The 23340-nt window shown below is 41.5% G+C and overlaps 2 protein-coding genes across 2 annotated transcripts in view; both read right to left on the reverse strand.

Moving 5' to 3' along the window:
• Window positions 1-14553, reverse strand: part of LOC136017747 (cytosolic phospholipase A2 epsilon-like) — a 33233-nt gene extending 18680 nt beyond the window's left edge. The window contains exons 1-4 of the mRNA XM_065686300.1: window positions 14458-14553; window positions 13126-13215; window positions 4324-4396; window positions 221-357 (exon numbers count right to left, since the gene is read on the reverse strand). Of these exons, the coding sequence (XP_065542372.1) occupies window positions 221-357; window positions 4324-4396; window positions 13126-13215; window positions 14458-14553 (396 nt within the window). The remainder of the gene's footprint in view (window positions 1-220; window positions 358-4323; window positions 4397-13125; window positions 13216-14457) is intronic.
• Window positions 14554-21572: 7019 nt separating this feature from the next.
• Window positions 21573-23340, reverse strand: part of LOC136017748 (cytosolic phospholipase A2 epsilon-like) — a 33010-nt gene continuing 31242 nt past the window's right edge. The window contains exons 19-20 of the mRNA XM_065686301.1: window positions 22577-22763; window positions 21573-22365 (exon numbers count right to left, since the gene is read on the reverse strand). Coding sequence (XP_065542373.1) covers window positions 22157-22365; window positions 22577-22763 — 396 coding nt within the window. The 3' untranslated portion in view covers window positions 21573-22156. The remainder of the gene's footprint in view (window positions 22366-22576; window positions 22764-23340) is intronic.

Raw genomic sequence — 23340 nt, forward strand, 5'->3', positions numbered from 1 at the left:
CTACCCTAAAACTCCAATACTGGGCTCAGTTTCTGGTCCTTCTAAGGAGCCCAATTGAACAGGCATGAGAACCCAGTCGTCTCTACTGTTAAACAGTTTGAACAGTCCCTTATCATGGGCCATCTCTGAAACAGTTCCTGGGCACAGTTCAGGTGATAGATAGGACCCACCAGAGACAAAATCTTCAGGCTGCTTCAAGCAGACAGCTTCTGCTCCTTACCTTGACCTGACTCTGGATCCTGAAGTAGAAGGTTTCATTCCACACTGGATTGTTGGAGTTCCTCACAGTTTTAGTGCGGGACTTTTCACATGTCGCAGTTGGCAGCCACAATGACACATAGCAATCAGCCTGGGTTACTGGGTAGGGAAAGAAACCAAACAGTTGTTTATGTGGCAAAATCAGTGGTGCTGCATGACACTGGAAAAGTTATTGCATGATACCAACAGCAAGTATGAGTAATTTAAAGACAGAAATGCCTGAGGTAGTGTAACTTTTTTCAAGATAGCCTTCTAAGAAGGAAAAAGACCACAAGATGACCTAGAAAACTAGGTGGTTTCTGCTCTTGCATGAGTTGCAGACAACTGTGATGTTGCATGTAAAAGAAGAGGGTAAGAATTTTCTCTTCTAATGAGCCAATTTCTTCAGTTTCCACAAGAAACATGCTTTCCTGTGCTCATATATGCATGCACACACACACACACATATTAACCCTCAGCGGTATAATGAGAAGAACCTGAGAGCCTCCTCCACCTTCTGAGAACACCTGCAAAAGGTGTCAGCTCTTCCCTTCATCTTCTTGCCTTCAGTGATTTTCTTAATGAGGATTTGTGAAAGTGTGGGTTTGTGAAAGCAGCTGCAGAGCTACCCCTGTGGTAGGAGACAGCAGAGGCTTCCTCCAGAAGGACCTCTTTGAATCAGACATTGTATCTTAACTGATTGCCACCTCCAGGAAGAGACGGACCAAGTCTTTCTTGATAAGTCCACCAGGAGAAGGTAAGTGGAGGATATTCCATCCCATTTGTCAAAGGCACTGAAATTAAAGTGTATCTCAAATGGCTACAGCTGAAAATGGGATGTACTTTGTGCCAGGGGAATACAGTATTCCTTCATGCAGGTTATGCAATATGTTTCAGCAACTTGAAACTCTCTCTTAGACAGTTCTTAACAATAAAATGATCCAATATTACATAGTGCAAAAGGTAACAAACTTTGAGAATTATGTCCTTTGTTATGAGACTTTTTAGAGAGATAAGTGATGGCAGCAGTAAATGCAAAGGACCCTTCAGCAGCAGGTAAGGACTCTGCATTTAGATCGGGGGAAGAAGAGCTTGCACATTGACTTATGGGGAAAGGCAAAAACTCGCCTGCCTGTAACAGGAGCTTGTTTTTGTCTTCTCATTTTTCGTCTGGCTTTGCCAGGTGTCACCTTACAGCCACTGGCTCTGTCTCAAACTGGATGGAGGCTGTATTTTATGATGTTGAAACTGTATTTGCCCCAAAAATGCTTGCTGCTTTTCTGTCCAAGTCAGAATGAAGAACTGCTTGAGAAATTGCACAGGGCATTGCAATACATCAACTGACACCATAATTATTAGGTTTATAACTTTCAACATTACAATGCAGAAACAGAAAAACATTTTTAATTCTGTCAAATTTATCCTAAAACTAAATGTGGAGAAATAAACACATTCCTGTAGAGTCAAAATCCCATATTCCTCTAATGGAAAAAAATTGTCTGGAAAATATTCAGCAGGCCCCAGCCTTATCCCGCATTTAACCGTCCTTGTCTGGAATCATATCTTCTGTTTTAATTCACTTCTACCTTCTCACCACTCGTATCTCTTTATTTCTTATCCTCCTTCTCCATATTTTCTTCCTGTGTTAGTTGAGAGGATATTTCACCCTTTTTCTTTTCCTTTTCCCTTTCTTTTCCTTTTCCTTTCTCTTTTCATAGAATCATAGAATAGTTAGGGTTGGAAAGGACCTTAAGATCATCTAGTTCCAACCCCCCTGCCATGGGCAGGGACACCTCACACTAAACCATCCCACACAAGGCTTCATCCAACCTGGCCTTGAACACTGCCAGGGATGGAGCACTCACAACCTCCCTGGGCAACCCATTCCAGTGCCTCACCGCCCTTACAGTAAAAAACGTCCTCCTTATATCCAATCTAAACTTCCCCTATTTAAGTTTTAACCCATTACCCCTTGTCCTATCACTACAGTCCCTGATGAAGAGTCCCTCCCCAGCATCCCTATAGGCTCTCTTCAGGTACTGGAAGGCTGCTATGAGGTCTCCACGCATCTCCTTTCTTTCTCCATTTTCTTTTCACTTTCCTCGTTTCTTTCCTCTTTCCTTTTCTTTCTCCTTTGCTTTCCTTTCCCCAAGGGAAGGAAAAGAGCTGTTCTGTCTTCAAGCTCACAGGCGGCAACAACAGAAATTACCCCAGTACTATCCATTTCCCTCAAATAGAGGACATGACGGGACTCTGAGAATCATGATTCCATGGGATTTGTCTTCACTTCAGACATTTGGGCTGCTATATCTATACTACAGCCCTTTGCCTCCTGCTGTCTTGACACCCATGCCCACTTTGCATTAAGTTTTGGAAGACATACCTGGGTCTTTAACCTCGTGGGTACAGATCAACAATAAGCAGCCTCAAAAGCTCCACAGTTTAAGAAGGATGTGAAGGTCCTTGGATACATCCAGAGGAGGGGAACAAAGGTGGTGAAAGGGTTGGAGAGCATGTTCTATGCAAACTGTCTGAGGTCTCCTTTCTAGATCTGTCATCATAGTTTGTGCCTTTCTACAGTTTATTTTGTTCCTCTTTCCTCAAGTGTCAGAGACTTTTGCAGTGGACCTAACGAGTATATCCCCCTCAGAGAACTGTACAAGCATCCATTTGATTTTGTGTGCCATTTGTTTTGTTTGTTGTGGGGATTTTTTTGGTTTTGGTGGGTTTTTTTTTTTTTTTTTGCCTTATTTTTTTTTTTAATCTGGGAAATTCTACGCAGATAATAACACTTTGAAGTATTTTGAAACTGCAAAAATAGGTATACAAACATATTTGGAGATCTTAGAACTAATGATACTCATTTTAAAATGTTTTAAAAGTAACTCTGTATGAAGTTATGGAGACTGTGTGACTTCAGGTTTATCATTGGAGATCGATGAGTGTCGGCTCTTTGGCTGGCAAAGTACTCTATTGTACTGACGTGATTCATCAGTCTTGTATCTCAACTGTACTTTGAGATACAAAACATATCAAACAATCCTTAATTATATGAGTAGATGTAGGAAAACTAGTCAGCTGTGTATTTAATGCAAAATATTGCCTCAGTTCTGCTTGCACAATCTCTTTCTGCAACCTAGTTATTTGTGATTTTGCCTTGCTGCCTGACACAGGGATCTGTGATGAGTCCTTGATGAAACCTTTTTGTGTTATTGCATCATCACATGCATGCCACAGCCATGGTCTGGGAGGGAAGTGTGGATGCAGAGAGTGCAACACAATGATAGAACCCAAGATATGGTTAGTATATCCTCCACTTAGAGCTATGACACTGCAAAGTCCTCTGATATACCTTCCAGGAAAACATGCGACAACCACAAGGGTAAGAAGGGCATGGTACTGCATGGTAAATCCAGAATCGTCACCTTTCAGAACATATTCCCTGGCTCTTCCTGTGCAAGAGACCATACTGGCTATTGCTGCCACTCACAGTGAAAGAAGAGAATCAAGAGAGACAGCAGGGTTACACCATTTCCATTCCATGTTCATCCTAGAGCTACTTTCAGCATCTTTTCACAGGTGGTCACATAGCTATATTGATTCAAACTAAACAGTTAACTTTTCTATCTTGTGTGACATGCCTCTGCTTTTTGCATAATTGGAACCTCCATGTCCTTTAACAAAACAGTGGCATTTTCCTTCCCTGCTCACTCACTTCCCACCACTTTCCTGCTGTGTGACTCACTCCTGAGCAACTGCTGCATGACCATTAGAAGGGACAAGACATCCAGCTCTCAGTCAGCACATTTTTGATGGTATTTTCAGGGTAGATAAGAATGACGTTACCAATCACAATGATTTTAGAAAGTTTTTTCTTGTTCATTTCAACCATGTCAGAATAGAATTTGGTGGGGGATAGAAGAGTTTGCTCCTCCCAGCAAGCAGCAAGGACTGACCTGGTTTATATCAGTTAGTTTACATAAACACTGGATTAATTCAGAAACACCTGGAAACGTTTGCTATATCATTATAAAAGAAAACTTCTTGTATGTACCCTGAGATACTGCTAAGAATGGACATACTTACAGGTGTCCACTCGCTGGAGATTTCTCATCCTGATGATCCTTACGGTCAGCAAGTAGCAGGGAGATGATTCTATCTGGAGAATAGTACAAAACAGAGTATGAATAAACCTTCAGTGGGGAAAAGTATCAAATGTGCAAATTACCAGAGTGCTACAAAACAATGATACAGTTGGTAAAAATTGTGTCAGCCATCTCACAATATTTCTGCAATGAAAACCTGCAACATAAGCTTCTGCAATCAAGGAAGTTTTGTTTTAACATTCTTCAAATTTCACTCTCTATTTGCAGTGCTACTCTCAGATTGCTCATCATAGCAGAAAGAAAGGGATAAAACCCTGTCAGCTGACACTGCCTGTCAGACGCTTGCAAAACCCCTTGCTCTGAAATTGCAGAGTTCAGCTCTACAATATAGCTATAGTAAGTCCCTTGGATAAAGTAAATACCCGGGTGAACTCCATGATGGAGTTATCAAAATACCAGCAGTCTTACTCGAAGTTACAACCAATCACCTTAGCAACCAACCATGAGGTCCCATCACATTGAGAAGAGCGCTATGGAGAATACCTGTTGTCACTAACTCTCATGGGATAAACCTGAAGTACCACTCTCTGAGAGGTGGTTTTGCCTTCTGCTTCAAAACCATAGATTTCTCTTGTTTTCTCTTTATAGTTGCACAGGCAAAACAGTAGCAATAATCTGAGCTTTTCTAAGTAACAACAATGAGATAAACCAATGGCTGAGAACTGTTTCCAGAGGATTTAGGGAGTAAATAATCAAGTATGGATTGCCTTTGGGGAAAAGTGGAGTTCAATAGCCTCCTCCAAAAACCCCTTAAGACTGAAAGGGCTTAACTTCTTTTGGTCCTTTTGAATGTCTCAGCCATAAACTTCTGTGAAACAAGTCTCTCCAGATTTCGTGACTATGGGGACCGCTTGTTTTTTATTAGAGGATAAGGTGATTTCCTTCTTCTAAGGAAGGTGATTTCCTGCTGGCACGTTCCATAAAGCTGTCTCTGGCTCAGACCTAACTGCAGAAGACTGCTCTGCCAAAGCCAATAAATAAATCAGCATTTCCTGTGGCTGTGACACATGGTCATTTCCTCACACTCCTAGAAACTTCTCCACCTGCATAAGTGGTTAGAGCAGAGCCCTCCAAATAATTGTTTTTGATAACTGCTATTTTTATCAACTGATTTCCTCTCATTTAGGAGCATCCTTCTATTTCTATAGCACTTCAGAGACTTCCTAGAACATCTGTAAACAAGTAGACAAAATAGATGTTAAGGTAGATAAAGAGAAGCTGGAGGAACATCACTTAAAACAATACGTGCAATGTTGCCAATTATTTTCAGATAACAGAACAAAAAGATCTTATTTTCAGATGGGAAGTCAATTAGGCCTCCTTTGTCACAACAAATTACTTTTTCACTGTACATTTAAAATCCTCTCTTCTCTCTCCTAGGACATAGTGTTATGTTAAAATGTTTTTGCTGAGATCTTAAACAGGGTCAGTGCTTTCACCCCTCCTGTATGTGCATCAAGAATCCCTTGGTTTCTTCATTGCTTTAGTATTTCTTCATGAAAATAATCCCCAGCAGTCCACCCACCTTTTATTTCAAGTACTCTTAAAGGAGAAAATTCCTATGAGAAGCTGCAATATTTGCAAACAACTGATGGAGGGTATGCCCTCAGAGCTACCCCACACAAGGACACTGGTTCACATTTCAGAAACAGTATAGCCGTATTAATGAAGTTCTCCACCCAGTTAATTAACCCTTCTTGTCAGGTAATTAACAAAGGTGGATCACCACATTCACATGTTAGGAATGAGCTTGAGCACCTCAGCATATGCCCTAGAAGGCAGAAACTCATTGTTCAATAGGATCTCCATAAGCATGGGGCAATCCTTGCTGCCATTTATCTCTAGAGATTGTGCAAGGCACTGCCAGCTCCTGGATCTGCTCCAGCTAAGCTTCCTCAGGTAAATGGCATTGCTTGAGTTAGAACTGATGGATTCCATATTTGCAAAGCAGTTTGAGATTCTTAGATAGGAGACATTAAGGAAGTAGAGCAGGTTGGGTTTTTTTAATGATTATTACACAGTTTCTGGCATCTGATCCCCTGTCTCCTGGTTGCCATGTAATGACTTTCTGATATGTTAGCCAAATTTCTGCATCTGGCATGGGAAAATCAATTCTCAGAGATGCAGGTTTCACAAAAAGCCTTACTGAAGTGTCACAATAAGAAATATATCAGTAGCTTCACAGAAGCTACAGATATCAGGACCTGTGCTTGCAATGGGGTAGAGGCAGATGCCACCAGCCAGTTACCTGAGAAAGAGGCAGCATCCAGGCATTACCCGTCCTGGCAGCCCTGGTACCTGCTGGTGGGAGTAGAAAAGACAATAGAGAAAGCAGAAATCATCCAGTGATCAGGCCTTGCTAGTTCTACTGCTCCCAGGAGGATTTGCTATTTTAATTATCTCCAGTAACATATTAAACAAAAGAAATGTATTTAAATAGCAACTGTGACAACCGTAACATGATGTACTAGGGTCCAGTTATACAAAGAAACTGGCAGCTATTCATGCACAAAACAAAGGACAGAAGTTCTGTTACTCTGGTTACTTAAAAACTATTATGATGTCTTTAACAAAAAAAGGGCTGCTGTTATGTCATGATATTCCATATACGGAGGGATTCCCATCAAAACCTTGAGTGGTGGAAGACCCCAAGCAGCGTTGTGCCCTGGGGCTAACAAGGACATACTACAGCAACCGTTCAGCACTGTCACATTGTAGCTTTGCTTCTGATAAAATCAAGTCTGATGTAGTCAATCTATGACTGTTTCACTGACTGTCAATTTGTCAGCTTGCCTTCAGCTTGGTGTTTCCCAAATTGTATTGGTGTGTGCTTCCTGTACACGTGTGTATAGGACAGCTGCATGCAACATAGCACACTGTGATGCCACAGTATGAAAAGGGTGTATTCTGCTAGTGTCTCTGTACTCCCAGGGAGATGAAGCTTTACTGAGATTTTCCAAACAGCTCCATAAAACATAGAGCAGACTTCATATTCTCTTCTTCCAATTTTACACCAATTCTATAAAAAAGAATAACAAGGTATGATACTTGGCACCAAGTTACTGTGTTGGTGGAAGTAAAGGGTTCCTCTGTCACATGAACGATTCCAACTTTCTCCCACCTGGGTGAGTAAGAATTCAAAACCAGAAATTTCTCTGTTGTGAGCACTCTGATGATGCAGGCTGGCTGCATTCCTGGCAGATTTGTGCCGCCGTAGGTCTATCCCAACTCTTTTTAAAGTCACACTTGCGTTTGGATGTAGGTATGTATGGAATGCATCTACATTGAGAAGCACTGCTGTAAATTACTTCACTAGTTTAGCTGTATAATACATCCTGTCACATAACAAGTGGCTGTGGAGCTCCAGAATGACAGTTCTCCTTAATGAGACAAAAACCCATGAGACCAGAAGATGGATGTTCTTCATAACCTTTTTTTACTTGCCTTTCTCTCAATACCTCTCTTCAGTCTCTAGGCTTCTTTATCTAGCAGACTCTTCCAGGATGAGTTACTGCTAGCATCATCTTCCCAGACTGTGATATCAATGTTATCATGTCATATCATGACATCAATGTCATAATGGACATTCACCACTCCACCATGCCTACTGAAGACCAATCAAGTTTTGCAGTTCAACAATAGTACAGTCAAATGAATGCTGGGTCAATGCATATTTTGTTTTTCAGTGAAGGCTCTTTGTTTTACCATAGATTTTCAATCAGGCAGCAGAATATTGTAGCTAACTTCCCAAAACAGAGAGCAGTCATCCAACAGTACTGATTGAGAGAGAATTTACACTTGAATCTCCAAGGGCAGCCAATATATTCCAGGTCCCAGTTGTTGCTCTTTTTAGATTGTTATTTATTCAAAGCAATCATAAACTAACAGAAAAGTAATGCAGAGATCCTGAAATTCATCTTCAGTGTGTGTGATGAAAACTGTATCATCACCAAACACCAGTTGTCCTCCAAGCACATGCTTGGCTATTGCTTCTCTACAGGAAACGTAGAATGCCTTTCATGTGGTCTTGTGAGGAGGTGGCATTTGTCATGCTGCATGAAAAAGTTTGATTTGGAAGCAGAGAAAATGGTGTGCCACAGTGTGCTGGTACTGTCACCTATTTCAGTGCAACCACACTGCATGCTATCCCACAAGCCATCCTGCAAAGACCAGACAAGGTTTAAAAATGCCTTGAGGACAACCAATTTACTTTTTCAGTGGTTGAAAAAGGCCATTTCTGCAGACCAACCTGAAAATATTTGTTGTATCTATGAAAACCATGAAAAGAGCTTCCTCTCCACCTGCACATTTTTCCTGCAGTCACCCAATAATAATGCCTCTGTCCATTTCTATGTCATCTACTGGCACAGCAGCCTTTCCTGGCAGCTTCCCTGACTTGACTAAGGTCTCCCAGCATTCCTGGCCTGGAGAAGCATTCTGCTGTGGTGAAATCACTCACAGGATATTACCAGGGCACTCCTTTCTTCATCTCCAGGTGCCAATTTAACTAGATGGTAGCCAGGGACCAAATCAAACTAAAATGCTTTGCTGCTGACGGTGTATCCAGAGCTGGTGGTGTCTGAAGACGTGCCCTTCTTGAGCTGTCTGAGAGTCAGGATTCCTTAGAGAATGTGCATCCTCAGGTTTTCTATACTTGTAATTGAGACGCATCAGGCTGTGAACATCAGCCAAGTCCTGTCCCAACCTGGTAAAGCCCATCTCCCACTGCTGTGGGATGGGCCAGTGAACCCCACTGTGGCACGCTGCTTGGGCTGAGCATGGTTGGCTGCTGCATTTACCCATGTTCCTGAAGCTCTTCCTCATTCTTGACAAATGCTTTTCCACACTGGAAAAGCAGCCACTCTAATTGCTTTCTTCCTCTGCCTTCTCCAGGCCTTTAGGGCTGTGGCACCTACTTCAAGGGCTGAGGAGCTACACAGGGCGTGGTGGGTGCTGAGGACCACTGCTGCCATGGGCTGGTTTTCACAAGCCATGTGCTTCACAGGTTTTATTAGTAACATAACTTCTAATCAGACCGCTTTTTCACCAGAATTAGCAGAATTCTTGGCTGAGTATCAGTAAATTCAAAACTCCATGGCTGGATGGAAACATTCCTTTCATGCATATGGCCACGGTAACCCTGGTTTCAGCAGGGAAAATTTAACTGTGTCCACAGGAGCCTGACAGCTATGTGCAAAGGCCACAAGAGTTGAGTCTTTCAGATCATTACCTCCTCATACATATATCCATTACAGTACTCTGAACACTTTCGGGGAATAACGCTGTACACGATACTGTGCTTAAAATACGTTCACAAAAAGCAGAATTTCAAGCATTAATCAACACACCATGGATACTCTCAGTACACAATGACCCCAGCTTCTGCAGAGGTGTATTATTTGACTGATAACTCAGGCTAATTGCATGGCCTTTTTCGTACTGTTAACACTGTCCTCCATCTTCTAGTGTTTCCAGATGTTTAACAACTGGAATTTTTCTGATTTTGAAAAATAAGTCCATTTGAAAACATAAAGCACCCAATTTCATGTTCAAAATTATTTCCTTATGTAGAACTGCAGCTAGGGAAATTGGATAGTCTATCCATAAGAAGATAGAGCCCTTTTATACTGCTTTGCCCTAAAACAACAGAACAGATATGAGAGGAAAAAGCTGATCATTAACCATCTGAGGGTTGAAATTCATCACACCTGATTTCAGATAGCTGTAAAATAGGTGTTTTCATCTGACAGCTGCTAGGCATTTCTGAAGTCTCACCCTAAGCCAGACATTACCTCAGGACATGCACCATCCTCTGCAAAATCTCTATTTCCAGCTACTGATTCTCGAGGAAATCTAAAGGTCTACCTCAGTTTTACATTTTGATGTCAAATATGGATAAAACAAACCATGTTTCAAAGTTATGAGCTTATGAGAAGCAGCCTCCTTTCAACAGAGGACAGCAAGTTTCATTTTGAAGTGGGAGACATGCTGGAGTGTGTCATTTCAGCAGTCTGTTTTTTGGGCATCCCCATACCAGTGGTGGCAGGGGAGGACTTGGGCTCAGAACAGCTTCTGCAGTGAGCAGAGCCGCTGCTGGTGCCATGCTCCTGAAAACACCATGGGGCTGGAGGTGGCTCAGGAGTGGTTTCCTCCTGCCTTTCCAGTTGCTGATGTAGCAGCCGGGGCTGGAGCTGCTCCCACATCCGGCCCTTATGAGATACAGGGACCCCATAACTGGCACCAGTGGGGACCCAACCCTCCTGCTTGCCTCTGCTCTTGGTTCATGTGATGGAGTCCAATCTGTGCAGGAGGCAGCAGCTGCAACCTCTTCCTAATCTCTCCATGCAGTGTGGCAGCATCCCACTCTTCCCATGATCTCAGGAGCTGCTTCCATCTCCCAAAACCCAGCAGAACCCAGAACTCCTGCTTTACACAAGGGTGAGAGTTTAACTTGCCTGCCCCTCTTCTGTTAAAGGGCTGTTGTTTTCCTAGCTGCACAAGCCCTGCAAGAACAAGGAGCCTTTGCCAGGCAGGGAAATGAGAAACCACTTGACCTGAGGTATGAGGCATCTTACCCTTGTTAAGAAATGGCTAATGCTGAATTCAGAACTATGCATCCATTTTTCCCCTCCCCTTCCCTCACAGTAATTATTGTATGAGACTTGCTGCAGTCTTCAAGTATTTTAATATAAGCACTGAGGTCTGAAATATCAGAGCTGGCTCTGCCTGATACTTTAACATGGGGAAAGTACCAGCCAAATCCTGAATAACACAGATTTCTTAATGCAGATAAAAATCAGCATGTTGGCATAAAGGCACATGCAGTAGCCGGGATATACTGTGTATCTTTCTAAGAGATAACCCCACTTAGTTGGCAAAGACCCCCATATTTAAGGCTCCTGGTAGTTTCAGTGGTGAAAAATTTACCTTTGAGAAAAATTGGGCAGAAGATGAAAGCATCTGTGCATCCTTCACATAAACACATGAAATGCTGCAGTAATCAAGTCATAATCATGCAAGTGCATGGGATAGAATACTGTTCTGATTGCAGAAATTAGAAGAGTGCCTATGTAACCAGATGCAAGAACAACTCAGGAGTTTAAATCTTTTTGCTTTCTCTCATCACAATTTAGTGTTCCTTGCCCCTTGTAAGGAGCAGAGAGGATACCAAAGACTGATCAGTTCATCGGGTTTGGGGCTGGTTTTGCCAACATTTTTACAAAGCTTTTCATCCTATACATGGTCCAGAATTTTGGAATCATGATGGGCTCGAGATACCAGGCATTTTAAGCTAAATATTTGCAAGATGAATGTCACAAAGACCAATGCCTGATAGAATATATCCTGAGAAAATACAATATAATCTTATAATACCACTGATATTTTTTTAATGTAAAAATTCTAATACTGTGCAAACGCAAAAGATAAACTTTGAAAAGTGTATGTGGAAAAGTAAAAATACAGTAAATGTGAATGAAAATTTCTTTTAATTTTTCAGTGCCTAAATTTTACCAGGAATACCTGGTAACTAGGTTATTGCAGAGCTCACCTGTCTCCCTGTTTACAGTATTACTTGAACTTGCAGATAAAGCTGCTTTTCAGCTTCATTTTGTCTAACATGTCTGTATAGATGATGCAAATAATGCCAATATTCATAGAATTATCTGCCTCAGCAGCAAATACTTCTTGGGACAATACTGTTATATGAGTCACATTTAAACTTCTCTAATCCTGACAGGTAGGAAACAATGCCTGTACTTAAGTGCACAGGTAGCAAAACAGTCAAACGACAACCCCTACCAAAGTCAGTGATTTCTAACAAAAATAAGCCCATGACCGATCTTCAAACACAAGAAATAGCTTTAGAATATTCAAGCATCACTCCTTTCACAAAGTCCATCATTACAGGTTTATTTTCTAATGGAGCACAAAAGTGGTGAAAAATCAGGGTTCAGTAATCCAGGACACACCCCCCCCCCCCCCCCAAATTGTTAGAATAGATGTTGTACTGCCAAAGTCATTACAGCAGGACAAGCATCACTGTTGCTTTCAGCCTTTCAGTCACAAAAAATACTGTGGAACAGAAAGCTCATCAATGGATTTCTTTTACAAGTAAGCAAGGGATTAAACCAGTAGGTATTCTGCATGCTCCCAATAAAACATAACAGAGAAATACAACAAACTATTCTGAAAATCATAAAGGTTGAATAAAATGATCCTAAAATTAAGCTTAAGGGTGTAGCACTTAAACTGCTGCCATCATTACTTATCTACCTGAGCCTTCTCCTCCCTTGAGCAAAGCAAAACCATCGCTCCCTCTTTGATTGTGTGCTGGTTTTGGCTGGGATAGAGTTAATTTTCTTCATAGTAGCTAGGATGGGGCAATGTTTTCGATTTGTGCTGAAAACAGTGTTGTTAACACAGGGATGTTTTATTGTTGAGCAGGGCCCACACAGAGTCGAGGCCTTTTCTGCCTCTCACACCACCCTGCAGCAAGTAGGCTGGGAGTGCATGAGAGCTGGGAGGGGATAGCCTGGACATCTGACCCCAAATGACCATTTGCTTGCATGGGTGGCTTTTGCTTTACCTATTAAACTGTCTCAACTCATGAGTTTTCACACTTTACTATCTCACTGGGGGGAGAAAGTGAGCAGCTGCATGGTGCTTAGTTTCTGACTAGGGTTAAACTACATCAGGTTCAAAATTCTCTTGTTCATAATACCTTGAAATCACCATTGTCCTGTGCAGTACTTCCTCCATCTCCTTCTTGCTGTCCACCATCTCTCAAAGAATTGATGTCTGAGTCTTTATCCTGAAGAAAGAAAGAAATAATAAATGCTAACATTAAAACAACAACAGCATCATTATCAGGGTAGATAATTAATTCCTACTTGCAGTAAGTTATGCTGAAACCCTAAATAGAGCAGCTGCTGGTTACACCCAGCTCTGTTACTGTGCTCGGCATGATGAACAAACTACCCTGTGGTTTGGCACATGCAGGTACACAATCTATATCACAGGTACCCTTTCAACGATTCAGTGAAGGAAGAGCCATTTCAGCTGTGAGATACCCAAAAGGTGTCCCTGCATTTATTCTGTGAATAAAGGTTTGCTTTTTGTTTTGAATGGGATCTTTTGGCAATTTGCTCCTGCTATCAGGAGTATTAAAAAAAAAAGTAAAAAAAAAGTCCCAGAATCTCTTATCTGGGTTTGAACTGAGAGCATGAAACACATTGCAATTGCAAAATTTTAAATCTAAATTTTCATTTTTTTCAGGAAACTAAAGTTCCAAAATACTTCTACAATGTAGAGTGCTCCCTTTCGAAACATTTCATAGGAAAACACCATTAAAGGACAGTTCCTAAAAGACATGTTGAAACTGTTCTGTTTCTAGAGTACTTCCTAAAGCAATGCGCCTTTGTCCAGTGAAAAAGCACACAGAACAACGTATAACATACTGCAGTTAAAACTACATGTAAATCTTGAAGTAACACTGGGAACACAAAGCAAAATGCAAAATCCAGAACAAAAATGTGAATGTGGAAATAAAACTAAGTTTCCTCTCCCTGTTCTCTATCCTGTCCTTATCCCTTTTTCAATAACAAAAATGAGGTTGTTGTATTAATACGTCATTTTGCTCTTAACACAAAAACATTGTTTTTAATGCAAGTAACATTTAATTATGAAAAGAAACAAATTTTTTTTTTTAACTGTAAGTGTGGATTCAGACTGAGAATTCAGTCCCCTAAACATTATTTTCTTCCCTGTTGATCTTTATCACTTTCTCTTTCTGTTTCCTTGCTATGCTAACATCTGTTATTTTGCCTATGAAGCTAAGAACTTTGGCTCTGGTGGAGTCAGGAGGACTTTTGCCACTGACAGCAACAAAGAGAACATCTCATTTTAAACTACTTCAGGCAGAAATATTACTGCCTAGTCCCATCAGACAGTAAGTTTGTACAGTAGCTTGTATAGAAACACTCTCACAAAGCGGGATTTTGTTTTCCATCAAACGCAGTGGACCTTAAGTAAACTTTTAGAGCTGTTTTCTTACCTGTAGACCTTTTGCATAAAGTAACATCCTGGCCTTCCCTGGATCCATGTAGTAGAGTGATTCCGGCACCTCCACGGGAAGCAGTTCCTGAGACATGGTTGAGGCAGGATTGACTCGTGTAGGAGTCAATGAGAAGTTATTTTATAAAATGAGCTGAGGCCCCACCCATCTCATCTCTATAAGTAAAGGACTCCCCTCCCATTGCCGAAGGTGGTGGAACACCAAGGATGACTGCTCCAGGGAAGGATCTTACAGTGTAAGCACAATATCTGAAAGGGATGCAGTACCTTTCTCTGGCTGGGTATGCCATCCTGCAGTACAGGGAATGGCCTGAGCAGAGAGTATCAGCAGCTCCTATGTAGGATAAATTGAGCCCTGGAAAAAGCCTCTGTGTGTAAATAACTACCTGCATGCTGGCACATACTTGTCCACTTTGGTCAAAGCCTCCATATAGGTGAGGGGACTCAAACTCACTGCTTGCAAAGAGGCACTGCCCTGGGCCACTCAGTAACCCCCCTGGAAAGGGCCACCTCCACCACCTGACAGGTTACTACATGGACCATCAGCTCCCAGCTCCTTCTAGACTGCTCCCATTTCTTCTTCCCAGGGAACAAAGGGCAAGGAGTGGGCTTAAATTCAATAAAAAAAAGGCAAAGAAATATAGAATAGCTGTGTGCAAAGAAGATAAGAATTATGCTTTCAACATTTTCCAAAGCAAGGCAATTGAACTTTACAAGGCAACTGCAGGAAACTCGTGCCAAGATGAATGGAATATACTATCCAATAGTTTAGTTTTATTAGTTTTATTTTACAGAGATTTTGTTCAACCAAAGAGCCTGAACAAAAGAGCACATGAACATCTCCAGGCATACCCAGTGGAAATTACCATCTTCAAACACATAAAAACAAATGAATAACAAACTAGCAGACCTAGTAACAGTAGGCTGTGTCATAGCATCTGCATTTCCAGCATGAAAAGTAGTTCTGCCCACTCTTCAAGTACAAGAGCATCTTTTGGCCTTAGGTCACGGACACACAGAGCTGCATCCTGGAGAACTCCTCTTGCAGCTTAATTTAGAGAACAATCATTCATCTTTTTTTTTTTTTTTTAGCCTCATTAGAAAAGAAGACCTGCTTGACCTTGTAAGACCTGCCATGGGACACTAAAAATACCAACATACTTGTCATTGGAGTAGGCCAGTTTTCCCAGGGCTGATTAGTTCAGAGGACAATTGGCATAAATGGTGACACTCACTTAGAAACCCCTCTAAAGGTGACAAACCTTAAGAAAGCTGAGATTCCCTGTCTGCAAGGAAACCCATGGAGAAGAGCAGATGGGTTCTATGTACAGATTTTGACATCTGCAGAATTAATTCTTCATTATATGCATACTTCACCATCTGGGATGATCTGTGTGGCCTTCAGTTAAATCAGGGTATTCTGATGCCACCTGAGTGACTCCACAGGGAACTCCATTAAGAGAACTCTAAGGCTGTCATTAAAATCTGAACTAATGTTACCTAATTTAAAATCTGTATGTACAAATCCAGATGGTGTCTGTAGAATGAAAATCAGATACTCCAAGTGGAATGATTTTATTTCTTTACATTTCCTATTTCAGTAATATAAGTACAGATGAAGAAAAATAACTTATCTGCTTCAAAGATCTAACTGTAGTTGCCCTGGCAGCAAAGAGCACACTACTCTCATCATTCAGTGCTTGCTAAACCTCATACTCTCTTTAATCTTTAAGTTTCTTATTCACACTCCAACCCAGCTTGTAAAAGCATCAATCACCTGACAAAGTTACCTGGGTTACTTCTGGCTGTAGAGACATGCTGTGGAAGAATGGAGCTCCATGACAAACTTTAAATGTTTCAACATGTTCAAATACATGTGGGGTTTCTTTTATCACAATCTCTGATGAGAACGAATCTGCTGATAGCCCGTGTCCCCCTAAATACCTTACAACAGCATACACTTGCCTAGCCTTCAAACAGGCCAGGCAAAATGAGCCTGCGTTTATTCTGGCGAGCTGGAAACACAACTAGGACTGGCTGTGACCACCTCACTTCTTCCAGGTGTATAGATATTACTTCTGTAAAAAAAAAAAAACACACCACGTTGGAGAGCAGAGCCAGATGTACGTTATGACTCAGATACATCCTCTTCTGCAGGAAGTGTCTTAGACCATCAATTGTACAGTTAGTGAAGAAAGAAGATGTGGAGCAGGAGAGGAAACTCATGGGAAGCAGGAGTGATTCTGTTGTCTGTTGCTTTACTCCTGTCACAGGTAAGAAGGAATCTTCTTGGAAATTCATTTTAAAGCAAGTCTTTAACTAGAGAGTTTTATGCTACTAGAATACATTCCTGTTAGGAACTGAGAAAAGTACAACACTTTTTTTGCATATATGCATCAGCATTTTGTAGAATAATCAAATTATAGAATAATTTAGGTTGGAAGAGACCTTCAGAGGTCCTAGCTGGACCTGGTCTAACCACCCTGCAATGAGCAGGGACATCTTCAACTATACCCGGCTGCTCAGAACCACATCCAGCCTTGCCTTGAGTATCTCCAGGAATAGCGCATCTACCATCTCTCTGGTATGCATTTAGCACATAACTGGTATATGGCTCTGTAAATGGAAAGTATTACTTTCCCAGTAGAGAGACTGGCATCATTGTAACTTTTTATATCACTGCACTCACAGTTAAATGTTTGTCTATGTTTCTGTCATGTTACAGTTACTAATGGATTGGATAAATTCCAGCACTCACTATACCAGTCTCTATATAGCCTATTAGAATTGAGATTCATGCTCCATTTTATCTCTATGAGATTCTGTGTATGTTGCAAATGTACAGTTCCCAGTGGTTACCTGCACAGTGAGAAAAGGCCCTGTGCCTGGATTTGTCTCACTATGGGATGTTCTCTGTACTCGGAGAAGGTTTCCCAGGAGTGCAGTAAAGTAGAAGAGCGGTTGCCAAAGTTTTCTGAATCACTGTTCGCTCTCCACATTTCTGCAGATTACATGCAAGTTTATCATCTCCTCATGATCCGGAAACCAGTATGAGGGCAGTGTGACCATTGCAGTGCTCTCTTCTGTGCTCCAAACCAGCTGTGGGTTATAGGCCATCAGCTCCCACATGAGCAAAGATAATGGACCAGAGCTTAAGAGTGAAAACTTATTTGTTAAGGTCTACGAAGGATTTTCTGAATAATCTTCTGCACATGAGACATAAACATTTAATCTGCAGCGAATTCTAGGATATCATGTAATCTATTAAATCTCAAAGGTAAACTACTGCACATGTTTACAAAGTAGATACCAAACCAAAACAGCTCCAACTCAAGAAGGAATTTGGAGCACAGGTTGCTTTCAAGCTGGGCTGGAAAAGTTTTGGATGTCAGCCATCTGAGTAGCAGAAATTGCAAAATAAAAGAAACAACTATCAATTGCTCAAGATTTAAAAGTGCATATTAATATATGTAGTAACTTGCAGCTCCTTACCTGATAGTTATCAGCCTTTAAGCACACTCCATTATCTTGGTGGAAGAAAGGCAATAGGAGTGGAGCAAATATTTAATATATTTACAAGTAATTTACATGTTATTGGCTTAGAGAGGGAAGGGTGCAATAAGCAGCTGGCAGGAAAAGTCATACTGCTAGAGGCTGGGGGATCATCAGTATTTAAGAGCAGAGAAGCTAGAATCTAGAAAGCACTTACAGTACGCGTTTCAGACATCTGGAAGCCCAGAGCAGTCAGAATCTCAGCAGTAGGATTTAATGCCATCACATTTTCCAGGTTGGGGTTTTTAGTTGCTGTTCATTTTAATGGACCAGCCTATCAAGAATGCTTTGAAGAAACTGGAGGAGAGACGTACCTTTATTTCCATTCTCAGTGTTTGTCACCACTGCCTTTTGGTTCCTGGTTTCTTTTCTTTTTATTTTTCCTTGCCATCTTTTCTTTACCAATGACTTCTTGACTTTCCAAAATATCCATTTCCTTACTTTACACTTTGAAGTGCTTTATGGACACTGCAGGTGTGCTGGGCTTCAGTGGGAACCCTGTAAGGGACAGGTCTCCAGGAGGAGCTCAAAGGCACAGAAGTTCAGTGGCATGAAAGACACACAGCTTTCACCCACTGCTACCTGTTGGCCAGCACACTGCGATGAGGGCATAAGGAAACCTGCCTTGCTGGAGATGAGGCCCTGATGGCTTCCTCTGCAGTATTATCACCCTTGTAAGATGGTGGGATATTGCACACACAGAGCAGAGCTTTACATTTGAACAAGGTTTTGGCACAGGGTTATTCAGAAGGGAGTCCTGCTCTACCACCCATTTTCTCCTGTACCTTCTGGGCAGACACATTTCCCATCATTCACGTGGTGCAGCCTGTAGTCTCACAAATGAATAGCTCAGATTGTTTGCAATAATCTTTTGTCTGATCATTCTTTGTGCTACAGAACAACGTAAAATGGTGCTGCCAACCATCCCATTAGCTTCTGCTTCCTCAGCAGCACTTACCTGACAGGACTGTCAGAACGACTGTCTGAGTATGCACATGCCTCGTGAGTTATTCAAAAACCCCACTGCTGCTTTCCTTAGGTTCCTATGGGCTGATTCACCTCACTGAGCTGCCCAGTTCTCCATGCACCTTTGTGATAATCAGAAGGGCTGGGGCAAAGTTGCAATTGCAGGCTAATCCTTCACTTACCTACAGATAATGAATAGGTAAGAAGGAAAAGCCCCAGACACAGAAAAGATGCAGAACATATTATTTACAATTAAGGAGGTCACTGTAATAGTGTTTGTAGTTCCTGTTATTACAGCTACCAAGAGTTCTGTCTTTTAAAACACTTCAGAAATATCATGCTAACTCCTGTTGGTGCTAACACTGTGATACAGCGTGGGCCTGGAGTTTTGCAGGGCTTTCCCCCCTTCAACCCCCTTAGTTTATTTCCTTCCTTAGGGTGATAATTTGGTTAAATTACTCCTATTTCCTGTAAAAGCGGACACTCCCAACCTGCAAAGCTAAAAATGATTTTAAAAGTCTGTATCTGCAGCTGTTACCTGCATTCTTTCCATACCTCAGTACAGCCCAGAGGCTAAGAACGGGAAACACATCCCCTTAGCAACTGAACCAGAGCAAAAGATGCCAGAAGGGAAAGCCTCCACACTGGCGTAGAAGAACTGACAACCAAGACCTTCTGCAATTAATTAATAAATTTAATGATAAAAAGCAAGCTGAACCCAACAAATTAACCAACTCCCTAATTAACAGACAAAGCACCTCTACTAAACATGGATCAGGAGTGCTGACTAGATGAGATTCTGGAGAACAGGCCACTGCTGCAGAGCAGTCACCTGGAGAAACCTTTATCTCAAAGAGGAAGAAACCAACTGCAGATGGCATGATGGCACTGGTATCCTTCTCCTCTGCTTAAGAACATTACTTATGGGTTGCTACATATCTCTAGGTGAAGGCCTCCATTGTCCCAGTAAAAGGATGGCTGAATAGAGGATTAAGCCAGACCTTTTTCGGGGTCTACAGCAATGCAGGATGTTTAAGTAATTTCATGGTAACAGCAAGGACCTTGCTGTGGGACTCAGGTGGCTGTGGGTGTATCTGAAAGAAGAAAGTCATTGATGTTTGAGGACTGAAAGGGGAGAATTGACAAGAAGATCCAGTTCTTGTCCAAAAGCTTTAGCCATGCTGAACACACCACTTGTGTGGGCCTGGGCAGAATGCCAGGAGTTGGGTTGGGCTCAGCCCCTGGCAGGTATAGCAGAGCATGCCTTAGTGGCACACTGAGGATAAATGGGGCTTTCCTCTATTAAACCAACAAACAAAAAGACGGCCATGGAAACCAAGGGTATAGTTAAAGACAGAGATGGGAGGACAGAGAAATTTGGTGTCACCAAAGGACCTGGTTGACCATGGTGGGAGCTCTATTTGCAGCTCTTGAAGATGTCCAAAACCCCAGCTGGAAGATGGGCAGGTGGGAGAAGTAGCAAATGTATGTGTCACCCCAAGTAGGTTTGTCATAATGATAAACAGGGAAGCCCAAGAGGGATTTAGAGCTGGGACAGAGGAGAGGCAATGCCAAAAGGGACTGCATGACTCAGCAGCAGAGATTACAAAGAGAGGATCCCTTGATGAGACCCAGCAAGTAAACAGCCATTTCAGTGCACTGAAGGTTTGAACCAGGGCTGCGAACTGGATGGAGGTGTGAGAGCTTGGAAAAGCAGCTGGGGCAAGGACACACCAGCCCTAAGGGTGCTGAGGTCATGGGAGGTGAGTGTGGGAGATTAAAGACCACAAAGACTAGAGGAAGACAAGACATAAAGGAATGCTTGAAGGAACTGGGAGATATAGATGATGACAGCGAAAGGGAAGATAAATTTTCAGTGTTTTAGAGGTTCAAATTTCACTTTGAATTAAGGATTTATTTCGTATTTTGGCTCTGATTCATTATTTATAGCTCTGTGTTTGCCAATAAATGTTACTCCAGCACAGACAAGTTACTGTGTTTCATTTAAATTTGAAGTAATCAGCTGAAACTGACTGAAGCATTGTATCTTTATATATATATATTAGTATCTTTGTTGTAATAAAACAGGTTTAAAGAGTATTTGCATTATTCAAATCCTTCATAAAGCAAATCATTGTTTTGGTCTTCATCTCAAAAATGAGCGGTGTCGACAAATTGCCTTGTGCTATTTATAGTAGTTGCATAGAACCTGTGTTGTTTGTATACAGTCAGCGACTGGCAAAGTTATGCAATTACCCATGAATTACCTATGGATATCAGTGTAAAGCACTCAGCTTGCCTTCTTACCACAAAATCTGAATGCCTTTCAGTTTTTGATGTTTTTATTCTCAGCATCCCCTCCTATAATAACAACAAATGTTATTAATCCTATTGAGACTTAATGGGATGTGGATGCTGAGCTGGATCCTCTAAATACCATGAGCATTCAGTAAAAAGCACAACCTCAGGTTAAGTACTTACACATGCACCAGATGAGCTTATTCTGAGTCACAACAGAGTTTGAAACAGTCACTTCCAAGGCATTTTCCAAATGCAAATATTTCTGGTTTAATAAAACTTGGAAACTCAGAAGTATAAATCATTTGTGTTTTCCATGTGAAATCTCAGCTTTTCTGTGTCTTTTACATTCAGGTTTGCATGTTCTTTTTCGCAAAAATTTACTGCTGATACCATATGAAAATACAGTTTTCTCATTGAAACTGCCCACATTTATTATGTATTTTTCTGTTGCATTAGACTTAGACTAAATTAAATATCTGTAGCTCATTTGTCTTCACATACCACTTCTATTAATGCTGTGAATTTTGAAAGAATTTATATTGCTGCCCCACATTCATGCATTTGAAAAACTCATCGATAAACCACTCATTTTCTAATGGTTGATTTACTGCATATACATGCATGTACGTGAAAAAAAAAAGACCACCAACAGTTAAATCCAACATAAATAAAGCACAAGACTAATCATTCTTTTGTTCAATCAGTTTATCTATCATCGCCACATGGTGGAGAAGAACCACAGGCTGAGACAAGTCTTTGCAGTTTCACAAGTCTGTTGTGCTCATTCACGAGCAGCACTTGATTATTCTGCAGGGAAAAACAAAGTTATACAGGCATCTTTCTGAGACTCAGATTGGCATTTATCTTTTATGCTGTCGTTTCTGCTCTACGGCTGAATTCAGAGCCTGAAGGATCAGATTTTTGTTGTTCTGAATGTTGTAGCTTGTCAGTTCTATCAGCTTGTCGAACTCGTCCTCTGTGTATGTAAAACTGCTTATGCAGTATGGGGAAAAAATGCTGGAAACATCCACCTTGCCCTGTGCCATCTCAGCAAGGCTGCGCTCTACACCTGGCAAATAAAGAAAGAGCATTGATGAGGTATAGATGTGGTCCCCAGTTCTGCTTCCCAGGCGGGGCACAATGTTGTGTCTTGCTACCCAGACACCCACATTTCTCTGCCATGGTAGCCACACCAGGGGAAGGAGGGAACCATGATAGACCATGTCACCCCTCCCGACACAGCCAAAGGGTGGGAGGACCATCTCTTCCCCAAGGCTTACCAGGCTCTTTGTATTTTCTGAAGGTGTCATTCACTAGCGGGAAAAACACCACTATCGGTGCCTCTGGGTTCTCTGTGTCTTCAAAGATGTAGCATTCCTTTAGATTTTTCTTTTCTTCTTCACTCATATGGATTTTGGGAAATGGGATTCCCTGCTTTAGGAAGTACTTGGAGGCTTCTTCCAAAGGCTGCATTCAGAGAGAAAAAGGAAGAAAAGACCAGAAATTCTGCCACCCCCTCTATATTTCCTAATGCACAACACATCCACCAAAAGCCTTTCACAAAGACCCATGAGCAGCATTCGCTGTCAGTATTCCTTCTGGCCTTTGTCTTTTGTATGAGATATTAAGTACTAATTATTAACAGAACAATAGTTCCAGACCCAGCCTCCAACTTGCACTGCTAATTGTTGTTCTACCTCCTCCTCCTCATCAGCTTTTATCTGCAAGATAAGTAGGATGTTCATGGCTGCAAGCAAGGGTGGCCTGGCTGCTTAAAACACAGAAAAATGCCCATTTTACTGGAGAAGATCCTGAAATGAGCAGAATGGTCAGGAAGTCTTCAAGAACTTCTGCCTTATCCATATCTAATAACAGGAATTATAGACCAGGTTATCAGCTGGCATTCGAAACAGCAGATATGGTGTCAAAAGACAATTCTCTACAATTTAGAATAATAAAAAAAAATCCAGTTACTGTTCTAAAGACACCTGCATAAATTACTTCTAATTTAACTGCATGTGGATATCTTTAAATGGATATCACA

This window comes from Lathamus discolor, chromosome 6 (genome assembly GCF_037157495.1).
Source record: "Lathamus discolor isolate bLatDis1 chromosome 6, bLatDis1.hap1, whole genome shotgun sequence".
Classification (NCBI taxonomy): domain Eukaryota; kingdom Metazoa; phylum Chordata; class Aves; order Psittaciformes; family Psittacidae; genus Lathamus; species Lathamus discolor.